Source organism: Suncus etruscus, chromosome 14 (assembly GCF_024139225.1).
Source record: "Suncus etruscus isolate mSunEtr1 chromosome 14, mSunEtr1.pri.cur, whole genome shotgun sequence".
NCBI lineage: Eukaryota > Metazoa > Chordata > Mammalia > Eulipotyphla > Soricidae > Suncus > Suncus etruscus.
In genome coordinates this window covers 40,061,739-40,074,458 of record NC_064861.1, presented here as the reverse complement: position 1 = coordinate 40,074,458, position 12,720 = coordinate 40,061,739, and the positions used below count along the sequence as shown (strand labels likewise).

Here is a 12,720-nt window from a genome sequence, read left to right as displayed (position 1 = left end):
ATTTTAATCCATGAATACCAACTACCTTTCATTTATTGTATTTAAAATTTTATTATTTTATTTTGTATTTCAGACAGTATGGTTAATAGAAAATCATAAACTTCCATAGTTTTATGTAAGTAATAACTGCATTTAACCACCATCACTGCTGTCCTTATGTTACTTCTAGTCTTATTCCTTCTCATCCTTTAACCCATCTTTTCACTGTCTTCATAGCATAATAGTAATTGCGGTGGTCTTTAACCTTTTGTTGATTCTCCACACCCCCACACCCTTTGTTATGCTGACTGAGGTCTCTGGCTGGCCAGGAGATGCACAGCTGGTTGTAGTGATTACTTGGCTGTGGTGTTCACTAGAAATCGCATACTTTGTAATTGTGGAGCATACACACATGCTCACTGAGGGATGGCACTTGTGATGCAGTGCTAACACAGCTTTTATACTCTGTGCCCAGAGTATTGCTTTTGAAATCTACTTTTCTTAGTGGTTTTTAAGTAGTAGTTATAGAATGTTCTATATGAAGGGGCTGGAGCGATAGTACAGAGGTTAGGGCACTTGTCCAGCATGCAGTCATCCCAGGTTTGATCCTTGGCACCACCATATGGTTTCCTAAGCATCACCAGATGTAGCCCAAAAAGCCAAAATAAATAAATGAAAGAGAACGTTCTATATGTATTATAGTGTCAATAAATAATAAATAGTGATTATTCTACTTCTTTTGATTTGGGTCCTCCCCTCTCCCCCCCACCCCCATTGCTTTGACTAGGTCTATTAATACTAGATATGTAACAATGGTGAAAGTAAACAACATTGGGCCAGGGATGTGGCTCAGTGATAAAACACACACTCACGTTTGTGAAGCCCTGGGTTTAATTTCCAGACATTGCTCCTCCTCCCCTTACCAAAGAGTGGGTAGATATATCTTGTACTTGGAAAGGATCTAAGAGGAAGATACTTTAGCAGGGTTTTTGCTAGTTTATTAATCTATTAATTAGCCTGTGTTGAATTATCCTTGTATTCCTACACTAAAATCTTTTTAGGCATTGTTGAATTCCACTTGATTTTGTTTAGATTTTGTTTAGGCTTTGGCAACTGTTTATCAGGAGTTTTGGTTCTAGCTTATATGTGGTATCTGAATCTGCTTTTAGTATCAATGTTGTCTTCATATATGTGCTTGAAACTGTACCCTCATCTTCAGAGAGGGTGTGTGTGTGTGTGTGTGTGTGTGTGTGTGTGTGTGTGTGTGTGTGTGTGTGTGTGTGTGTGTGAAAAATTTGTAAAGAATGGTTTAATAGGTTGTCTGTAAAAGATTTGTAGAACTCATTGATGAAACTGTTAATAATGGGCTGTAATTTATGGGGAAAGCTTTGATTATTGTTTCAACTTGCTTGTAATTTGTTCATGCTTTGTTTTCTCCTGATTCAGTCTTGAAAGATTATAGGATACTAAATATTTGTCACATAGATTTTTTTAGTTTATTAATATTCATAGTAAGTAGACCTTTTTAGTTCCTGTCAATGTCTTTGGTGTCTATTGTGACTTCTTTTATTTCTGATTATTTTTTATTGGTTTTGGATTTGGATTTCATTGGTTTTGGTCTCTTATTTCTTATCCTCCCTACAATTTTTCAATTTTGTTTACTCTTTCTAAAGTTTCACTAATTCCCCCCCCCTTTTTTATTTTTGCCATTCAGGAATTGTTTCTGGAGGGTGGAATGGGGAGACCATATGAAATGTGGGGAGTATCAAACCCTGGTTGGCCACGTTCAAGGCAAACTCACTACCCACTGTGCCCCTATTTTTTTTAATTTCTTTTTTGTTGTTGCTGTTGTTGTTTTTGTTTTGTGTTTTGTTTTGGGGTCACACCCGAAAGTGCTCAGGGGTTACTCCTGGCTCTAGGCTCAGAAATCACCCCTGGCAGGCACAGGGGACCATATGGGATGCCGGAATTCGAACCACCGTCCTTCTGCATGAAAGGCAAATGCCTTACTTCTGTGCTATCTCTCCGGCTCCAATTTCTTTTTTTTTGAGTCACACTCAGCAGTGCTCCAGATTTACTCCTAGCTCCAACTCAGGGATCATTCCTGGAAGGGCACAGGGGACCATATGGAGTGCTAGGGATTGAAACCAAATTGGCCATGTACAAAGCAAGCACCTTTCCCGCTGCACCATCTCTTTCACCCTTATTCTCATTTCTGGTTATTTTCTTTTTCCTCTGTTTTTTTTTTTATATATATTGTTGTTCAGCTTCTTTAGTTTAATATAAAGGTAAATTATTCATTTGTGATTTTTTTCTTTTTTTCATAATGCAATTCTATATTGCTGAAAATATCTCTCAGTACTGTTTGTTTTATTTTTTTCATGTTACATGGGTTCTGATAACTTGTATCTTCATCTTCATTTGTTTCCAGTTACTTTTTAAATTTGTTTTTGTCTTTTAGTACTCAGGTGTTATTCCTGATTCTGTTCTCATAAACTACTTCTGGCGGTGCTCTGGTTTAGGGAACTGTATGGGATACCAGGGATCTAACTCGGGTCTGCTGCATGCACGACCAATTCTCTTTCTATTGTACTATCATTCTGATCTGTTCCCAGTTACTTTTTAGTTTTTTCACCGACTTCCTTGTTGACCCAGTAGTTGTTCAGTAGCATGTTTTTTAGTTTTTATATGTTGCTTCCCTCCCCTTTGTGTTGGTTTCAAATTTTGTACTATTATGATCAGAAAACTAATTTCAACTCTGATGAATGTGTTGACTCTTGTGAACAAGTATTCTGTCATCATATATTCTATGTGAGATTAAGAAGAACATATATTTAGCTTATTTTGAGGAGTAGAATGCCCTACAGATATCTACATTTCCATAAATCCTCAGTGTTATTTCCTATTTGACGTCTTTATTGATTTCTCCTCTACTTACTATTCAGCATATTCACCGAAAGGACAAACATGTAAAATAGCCATCCAAAGGTTTAATGAATTCAAAGTTTCATAGCAGTCTTTAAGTTGACTTAATTTTGTTTGATTCCTTAATCATAATGAAAAGATATGGCTATTTCTGATGAACTACACTACTTAGAAGTCTACCTGACTGATGAATTTGCCAAAGGAAGAAAAGTGGCAGATCTCTATGAACTTGTACAGTATGCTGGAAACATTATTCCAAGGCTGTAAGTAATAACAAATACAATATTTGCTTTTTGTTATATTTTATATTTTTGACTTTGTTATATCTTTTTAAATAACTTTGAGGTTTTTTTGGTTTCTTGTATGTCTGTAAAATCAGTTTCTAAAATCCATTTTTTTTTTGTTTTTTTTTGGGGGGGCACACCCAGTGAGTGGCACTCAGGGGTTACTCCTGGCTATCTGCTCATAAATAGCTCCTGGCAGGCACGGGGGACCATATGGGACGCCGGGATTCGAACCAACCACCTTAGGTCCTGGGTCGGCTGTTTGCATGGCAAACACCGGTCCCTCTAAAATTCATTTTTTAAAGTAAAATATAATTGTTTCAATTAATTTTTGGGCCACACCCAAAACCCTAATGGTATTCAGTGATTAATCCTGGCTCTTTGCTCAGGAATCACTCCTGGCAGTGCTAGGGAGACCATATAGGATGCTGGGGATCGAACCGCGGTCAGCAGTGTGCAAAGTAAATGCCTCACCCCCTGTACTATCACTCTGATCCCTAAAAATTAATTCTTAAAATTTTAGATTAATGTTTGTAGATATATTTTAGATATTATATGGAATAATTAATTTTACATCAATAATGGAGGAATTTTATAAATCTGCATTTAATTATGCATTTTTAGATATTATAGAGTATAATTTATTTTATATCAATAATGGAGGAATTTTAGAAATATGTATTTAACAGAGAAATCAAAATGACATTCTTTAACATTTAATGGTGATTGTTTTGTCATTAAAGTATGCCTGTGCATATGTGTGTATTTACATATGCATAACTACATTTTCCAGGTTGGTAAGCAGCTTTATTTTAAATCAGATATTTTTTTATCTTGTCAGAGAAAACTTCTCTGCGTTATTTATTGGATGTTTGTGTCTTGTATGTTTGGTCTTAATTAAATTCAACTCTTTAATATTTTATTTCTAATCAAATACTTCCTCAAAATTGTCCTAGTTATCTATTGATCACAGTTGGAGTTGTGTATGTCAAGTCATTTCCTCAGTCCAGAAAAGATATTCTGAAAGATTTGGTAGAAATGTGCCGTGGTGTGCAGCATCCTTTGAGAGGTTTGTTTCTTCGAAATTATCTTCTTCAGTGTACTAGGAACATCTTACCTGATGAAGGAGAGCCAACAGAGTAAGTGGTATTTTTTTTCCCAGTTGTAATTTATTTTTCACTGCAGAATGTGTAAAATTTACAGAAATACATATAGAAGAAAATAAATCTTAATAATTAGCTTAGTCAATTACTAATTATGCATATATATCCTTTATAATAAATATATATATGGTGTGATACAAAATTACTCTGAAAAATTATTTGGCCAACTGAGTCTTTCAGGTTCAGGTCCTGCAGTGCTAGGGACCATAGGAACTACACCTGTCTCTAGTGTCTCTCCTTATCTCTGTGCTATTTCCTTGATTCTAAGTGTCTTTATAAGTGAGTGAAGATGCTTAATTTTTTCTATGAGCTAGCTATTTTGTTATTGTTGTTTTGTTTTGGGGCCATACCTAGCAGTGCTCAGGGGTTACTCCTGGTTCTTTGCTTGCGATCACTTCTGGCAGTCTCAGGGACTTATAGGATGCCGGGGGCCAAACCTGGGCTGGCTGCATCCAAGGCAAATCCCCTCCCCACTGTACTCAAGGGCTTCCCTACTCTATCTCCTGAGCTAGCCCATTTGTATGTTTCTTGAATGTCTATCAGTATTTAATCATTACTGAATGACTTTTATTGATTTTTTATTTACAAATTAGATAGTAATTCCCAAACAAAACAAAACAAAAGCCATTCAATGAGACCCTGTCTCTTGTGTGACTAATATTTCAAGATCCAAGCTTATTGTATTTTTATCTCAGTAGTTGCAGATGGTCACCTGCTTATGGTCTTCAACAAACCTGGCAAACTATTCATGTGATAGATTCTTCAAATTGAGGTGCTTAATTAAAAAAAATTTAAGACAGACTGGTGAGATAATACAGTGGGTAATCACTTGATTTACAAGCAGCTGACATGGGCTCTATCCTCAGTATTCCATAAGGTTCTCTGAGCCCGCTAGGAATGATTCCTGAGTGCAGAGCCAGGCCCCGAAACTAAAGTATTTTAAGACTAAAGACTTAACTAAAGTATTTTAAGACTAAGATGTAAACATAATGATTTTAGCATTTTCACCATTCTTTTATTTTTTTCAAATTGCCAAATCCACTTAAAAAAATAAACTTTTTGTTTGTTTGTTTGGTTTTGGGCACCCCCAGCTGTGGTCAGAAGTAACTCCTAGTTCTGTGCTCAAAAATCACTACTGGCATTCTCGGGGGACCATATGGGAGATTAAACCTGGGTCTGTCCCGGGTCTGCTGCATCAAAGCAAATGCCCTACTGCTGTGCTATTGCTCCAACCCTGAAAATAAGCATTTTAAACATATACATGATAGAAAATTTAAATTCCATAGAAAAGGTAAACTATTAATAATATAGAGAAGATGTTAAGGTTATTTACTTAATTAGGATTTGAGCATTTAGGTAGGCATTTATTAAAATATTTTGATAACTAAGTTTTTGTCCTAAGAGATGTAAGGAATAAGCAGGGAATACAGTAGTATACAAAACAATACAGTACGGTACAATAAATATATACAACACAACAATACAATATTTTTCTCATAGTATATATGTTAATTACGAACTAAGTACTCAGTGATGAATATCATTTGTAGTGCATTGTAATTGTCCGTTTTTAAAGACTTTTTAAATTCATAAAGTTGCCTATAAGAGCTAGTCCTGTTGGCCCAGTAAGGTAAAGGGGGACAGTATGTTGTTCCTTTAAATTTTTACTATGTTCTCTTCCTAATAATTGTTCTAGACTCTTCTTGAAATTGAACATGAGTCAGTGATGTTAGAGGTATCTTCTTAAAAACATAATTAGTATATTAAAGGACCAATTGGTGATATATGAACCACCCTTCCATTCTCCCACACCTTCACCCACTCCATTGGGCCCTTAGTATATTCTTAAGTGGGCCAGAGATACAAATCTATAAGTGAAGAGTCATAATACAAGATTAGAGAGTCTAACAGTAGGATAGGGAATGTAGAGGAAGGGCAACAGGTTGGAAGGGAGTCATGTCTGGAAAAGGTATTAAAAAACTAAGAAAGAAATATATAAAACAGAAAGAATAATGATAGGTTTAAATATAATTAAATACTGTATTAAGATTTTTAAAACTTTTTCTTTGCAGTGAAGAAACAACTGGTGATATCAGTGATTCCATGGATTTTGTGCTACTCAACTTTGCAGAGATGAATAAACTCTGGGTGCGAATGCAACATCAGGGACATAGTAGAGACAGAGAAAAAAGAGAACGAGAAAGACAAGAACTGAGAATTTTAGTAGGAACAAACCTGGTGCGCCTTAGTCAGCTGGAAGGCGTAAATGTGGAACGTTACAAACAGGTTTATATCTTTATACTTGCTTCCTTTTCTTATGTCAGTGAGATAAATTGAAGTTTGATTTTTTTTTTAAACTGAAAAATGTTTATTATTTGAAAACTATTTGAAAGTTAAGGGGCCGGTGTGGTGGTGCTAGAGGTAAAGGTGTCTGCCTTGCCAGCACTAGCCTAGGACAGACTGCACAGTTCGATCCACCCGGCGTCCCATATGGTCCCCCAAGCCAGGATCAACTTCTGAGCGCATAGCCAGGAGTAACCCCTGAGTGTCACTGGGTGTGGCCCAAAAACCTAGATAGATAGATAGATAGATAGATAGATAGATAGATAGATAGATAGATAGATAGATAGATAAATGAAAGTTAAGGAAGACAGCACAAAATGGTATATTTTGAGTTTATATTGGTATATTTGAAGAGACTTATCAAAAATCATTTTTATTTAAATTGAAATGTAGTTTTGGTTTTTGGTTTTTGGGTCACACTCAGCAGTGCTCAGAAGTTAGTCCTGGCTCTACGCTCAGAAATCACAGGCTTGGGGAACCATATGGGGTGCCGAGATTCGAACTACCGTCCATTCTGGATCAGCTGCTTACAAGACAAATGCCCCACTGCTGTGCTATCTCTCTGGCCCTGTAGTTTATTTTTCTATGGTTATATACTCTAAAGCTATTTCATTAATGTAGCCTTGGTGAACAGGATAACAATAGAGAAGAGAGTTTAGAGACAGATCAAGAAACTATAAAGATCTAGTTAATAAATATTTTTTGCTTTGCAATCTCTGTGGTCTACAACTACTAAATTCTATAGTTTTAGTACAAAGGCAGTCAAGACCTACAGTTTTGACTCAGTGGTAGAATGCATGCTTAGCGTGTGATGGACCCTGAATTCAGTTCTTGGCACTAGAAAATAAAAGCAGAAGCAGAGATAATATATGGAAGTGATTCACAAAAACAGGCATTAAAGTCAATTTGCTGAATCCTGAAAAAGACAAAGGCAGTCAAGACCTACAGTTTTGACTCAGTGGTAGAATGTATGCTTAGCGTGTGATAGACCCTGAATTCAGTTCTTAGCGCTAGAAAACAAAAGCAGAAGCAGAGATAATATATGGAAGTGATTCACAAAAACAGGCATTAAAGTCAATTTGCTGAATCCTGAAAAAGACAATCGAGAATAGTCTCACATATACGATTAATTATTTGTGACAAAGGTGAAAATTCAATCAAAAAATGGTTCTGAACAATTGGACATCTACATGTAGGCAATAATTCTTAAGCCCTTTTACTGGTGTTGAAATCTGGAAGAAAAAAAAAGCATTGTAAAGCTTTTAGAAGAAAGCACAAAACTATTACAAGAAATATAATCTTTATAGATCATTAGTAAGTTTCTTAGGCTACAGGAAACACAAAATAGAAAAAAAGAATAGTAGGATGGATTTTATCTTAAATGATTTAAAATTCTTAGAAACCCAGAATTTTTTATTTAAAAATTCTTCAATAGGGGCCAGAGAGATAGCATGGAGGTTTGCCTTTCATGCAGGAGGTCATCTGTTCAAATCCCGGCATCCCATATGGTCCCCCGTGCCTGCCAGGAGCAATTTCTGAGCCTGGAGCCAGGAATAACCCCTAAGCACTGCCAGGTGTGACCCAAAAACCACAAAAAAAAAAAAAAAATTCTTCAATAAAAATGTTTAATCTATAACTGAATAAAGCCTTATATTATGTTTTTCTTTTAGATTGTTTTGAGTGGCATACTGGAGCAAGTTGTTAATTGTAGAGATGCTCTTGCTCAGGAATATCTCATGGAGTGTATTATTCAGGTGAGAACAGTTCTTTTTTTCCTTTTACCTTCTCTTCTCTTTCTTGGCTAGAGATCAATCCCAGAGGAGAGCTGAGCTATATTCATAGTTCCTGTTTAATGTTTCTAAAGGAATTGATTTTATCTTTAATTTTCATTGATTTGGAAAGTATTTTTGAGAGAAAATAAGCTTCCAAAAATTTATTCCTTTCTCCTACTTATATCTTAGGCTTTGTATTGATATATTTCTCCATACCTCACACAATTTAGCTAGAAAAGAATAACTTTCATTGTTTCCTAGGTCTTACTTGTTTTAATTATAGCTGTATTTTGGCCTTGGTTAATGGAATATTTTTCTCTGGGCTTAAATGTAAAGATGTTCAACAGTAATACATTTGAATTTAGTTGTATAAGATTTAAGTGATTTTCCTCTACAGATAAGAATTTTAAAACCTTAAGTCGTTGCATAGCATAAATGCAAAATAAAATACTCATCAATTATTTAATTTTAGGTTTTCCCTGATGAATTTCACCTTCAGACACTGAATCCTTTTCTTCGGGCTTGTGCTGAGTTACACCAAAATGTAAATGTGAAAAATATAATCATTGCTTTAATTGATAGGTAAGAGCTTGCCAATACTGGAGAGCAAATGCCCTGACTTGGGAATAATGAGTTTGAAGCATTGGCATGAATGTCATGTTTCTGTTACTTCGTATTTGTTATATTTATATTGACTTAAAGTTCTAGGAATATTTGCTAGGTTCTTTTCTAACTTAGCCATGAGAGATTTTGATTGTATGGGAGACATAAAAATAATGAACATTTTTAATCTTTGCATTTACATTTTTGGTATTTAAAGATATTGTTATTCAGGTACAGCATTTAAATCTTACAAATCCAGGGGCTGGAGAGATAGTATAGTGGGTAGATCATTTGCCTTGCTTTGCTTTTTGGTTTTGTTTGTTTTGGGTTTTGGGGTGTGATGCCCAGTGGCACTCAAAGGTTAATCCTGGTTCTGTGCTCTTAAATAACTCTCGTCAGGGCTGGAGAGATAACATGGAGGTAGGGTGTTTGCCTTGCATGCAGAAGGACAGTGGTTCAAACCCCAGCATCCCATATGGTCCCCTGAGCCTGCCAGGAGCGATTTCTGAACGTAGAACCAGGAGTAAACCCTGAGCGCTGCCAGGTATGACCCAAAAATAAAAACCCAAAACAAAACAGAAAACCCAAAAAAGCAACTCTTTTTCAGGCATGGGGGACCAGATGAAATGTCTGGGGTCAAACTCAGGCCGGCCGCATGCAAGGCAAAGACCCTTCCTGCTCTATTATTGCTCTGGCCCCAACATTGCTTTTTAAAGAAATTTAACTTTTGGTTTGGGTTAAAACTATAACTAGCATTTCTTTAATTGAATGAGTTCTTGTGTGGTAACCTTGCTGAATTAGCTAGTACATAATGTATTTACATGAAGATTTATTCAAATACTTGTGCTTAGGGATCATTCCTACTGGTGCTCAGGGGATGATATAGGGTGCTGAGGATTCAACCTGACTTGACCATATATTCAAGGCAAGTGCCTCTATGGCCTTATCATATACTTTCTTAATACTTAAAATGTCTTTTTTTTTATAGCTCAAGAATTTATATTGCAGAATTCTCTAAATTTTTATGTCAGCCTTGATTAGCAAAGATTACATGTTAATTGGACAAACTCCAAATGGAATCTAATAATAGTCTCCTATGTCAACTATAGTGCCACCTGGCTTTCCCAGTCTGATTTAGCCAACTCCATCATCAATTCTTCTGTGCAAAATAAAATGTGGATATAATTATAACAATGACTTAAAGATTTGATAACAGTTTCTGAGCAATTACACTGCAGGTAGGGCTTTTGCCTTGCATGTGGCTAATCCAGGTTCAATCCCCAACATCCCATATGGTCCTCCTATCACTGCCAGAAATGACCCCCTGAGCTCAGAGTCCAGACTAGCCCCTGAAAACCGCTGGGTGTGGCCCCCCAAAAAAGATACTGCTAATTGAAGATACTTAATTTTGGGAATAGTTTAATATGCGAGAAGAAATAAGTTCACTTTTTGTGTTAGTGTGTTTCGAAGTTCATGGTAGTTAAAATGCACTATTTGGGAACGGAGGGTAGCAAAGCAGGTAAGGCATTCCCTTTGAATGCGGCTGACCTGGGTTCCATGCCAGGCATCTCCCAAGACTGCCAGGAGTAATTTCTGAACACCATCATGTATGGCCCAAACCTCCCCTCCCTCCCCCCAAATGCACTGTTAAAACAGTCTGTTTTGAGGGTGGTCTGTTTTGGTTTTGGGTCAAACTGGTGATGCTCAAGGGTTACTCCTGGCTCTGTACTCAGGAATCACTCCTATGGGATGCTGGGAAATGAACCCAGGTTAGCTGTGTGCAAGTGAAGTATAAAGTCTAGTACAAAGTAGACAGTCAAGTACATTATCATTGCTAAGGTCTTTCAGTTAAAAATGAATTGAGGGGGCCGGGCGGTGGCGCTAAAGGTAAGGTGCCTGCCTTGCCTGCGCTAGCCTTGGACGGACCGCGGTTCGATCCCTCGGTGTCCCATATGGTCCCCCAAGCCAGGAGCAACTTCTGAGCACATAGCCAGGAGTAACCCCTGAGCGTTACCGGGTGTGGCCCAAAAAAAAAAAAAAAAGAATTGAGAATATGGTCAGTTGTATTTTTTGTCCTTTTAAAAAATCTTTTAAAAGTATTTATGTGCAGAAAATCATTAAAAAATATTACCCGTGATTCCATTACTCAGATTTCTATTTCTTTTACATTAAAGATTATTTTCTTTTTCAGATTAGCTTTATTTGCTCACCGTGAAGATGGACCTGGGATCCCTGCAGATATTAAACTTTTTGACATATTTTCACAGCAGGTGGCTACAGTAATACAGGTTTGTTTGGTTTGCTTCCAAAGTTTTGAAATATCTTTTCTTAAAATAGCTTTGTTGGTAATTATAATTGTTTAAAATAAATTATTTTGAGGGGCTGGATAGAGCATATAGGAATAAGGCCTTGCATGTGTCCTAGCCAATCTTGCTTTGATCCTTGGCACCACATATCGTCTGCTAAGTACAACCAGAAGTAAGCCTTAAACATAGCTAGTTGTGGCCAGATATCACCCCCCAACCCCAAATTACTTTGTAATTGTTTAAAATAAATTTTGTGGTTTTCTTAACATTTCAGTCAAGACAAGACATGCCTTCAGAGGATGTTGTATCTTTACAAGTCTCCCTCATCAATCTTGCTATGAAATGTTATCCTGATCGTGTGGATTATGTTGATAAAGTTCTAGAAACAACTGTGGAGATTTTTAATAAACTCAACCTTGAACAGTAAGTCCAAATGATGCTTTTGTAAAAACCCTCTAAAGTACTTTTTGTCCCAGATTTGCTTTTCTTAGTCATTTATTTTTTGAAATGTTAGCACTTGTATTGCTTTAAGCTTGTTAGATCAACGTGCTCGGTACTAAAGTAGAAAGGGGCAACCAGTTACTTGGCAGTGATGTACATTGATGAAATAGTGGCTGACACTCATAGATCATAGTAATTTTCAGGAATCAATCATAAACCATAGTAATCTTAGGGAATCAATGTCACCAAATTAAGCCACTTTGAATTAAACTTTAAAGTGCTAAAGAAACTATGTTATTTAATGTTTCCATAAGAAGTATAGATGAGGGGCCTGCGAGGTGCCAAGGAAAGATTGCGACCGGGGTTCGATCCCCAGCATCCCATATGGTCCTCCCAAGCCAGGGGCAATTTCTGAGTGCTTAGCCAGGAGTAACTCCTGAGCATCAAACGGGTGTGGCCCAAAAAACCAAAAAAAAAAAAAGAAGTATAGATGAATAATTTTTGAAAAATTTAGCTCAATACTTCAAATGTACCCATAACTTTGAGCTTTGATTTTTATGCCATTAAGGAGAATAATAATATTCTGTTAGAATGCCTACTTAAAGCTTCCTCAAGCTGTGTTTTCTGAGACCTGTGGTATTGTCTGTCTAGTGGCTATCGTGAGCAACTCTAGTCCTATTAGATCAAGCTAGGACCCCCTTAATAATGTTTATAACATAAGCTCACATTATATCTTTTTCATCTCTCTTGTGGTCATTTAGCTATACAACAAGTCATTTTTCTTCAAATTACTTTTTCTTTATAGTCCTTTATTATTTTCATTGCTACCTATTTTTTCTTCTTTTTTGGGGGGGAGAACTGAAAATTTTCCAGATCTGAATGATAAATGAAAGAGAAAATTAAA

General features: G+C 36.4%; 2 protein-coding genes across 2 annotated transcripts in view; one reads left to right on the top strand and one right to left on the bottom strand.

Annotated features, from left to right (window-relative positions):
* Nucleotides 1-12,720, bottom strand: part of GPT2 (glutamic--pyruvic transaminase 2) — a 690,974-nt gene that overhangs the window by 312,135 nt on the left and 366,119 nt on the right. The window lies entirely within an intron of this gene.
* VPS35 (VPS35 retromer complex component) overlaps nucleotides 1-12,720 on the top strand; it is a 34,216-nt gene that overhangs the window by 9,675 nt on the left and 11,821 nt on the right. The window contains exons 4-10 of the mRNA XM_049786247.1: nucleotides 3,044-3,167; nucleotides 4,145-4,327; nucleotides 6,424-6,637; nucleotides 8,365-8,448; nucleotides 8,939-9,048; nucleotides 11,261-11,357; nucleotides 11,650-11,798. Coding sequence (XP_049642204.1) covers nucleotides 3,044-3,167; nucleotides 4,145-4,327; nucleotides 6,424-6,637; nucleotides 8,365-8,448; nucleotides 8,939-9,048; nucleotides 11,261-11,357; nucleotides 11,650-11,798 — 961 coding nt within the window. The remainder of the gene's footprint in view (nucleotides 1-3,043; nucleotides 3,168-4,144; nucleotides 4,328-6,423; nucleotides 6,638-8,364; nucleotides 8,449-8,938; nucleotides 9,049-11,260; nucleotides 11,358-11,649; nucleotides 11,799-12,720) is intronic.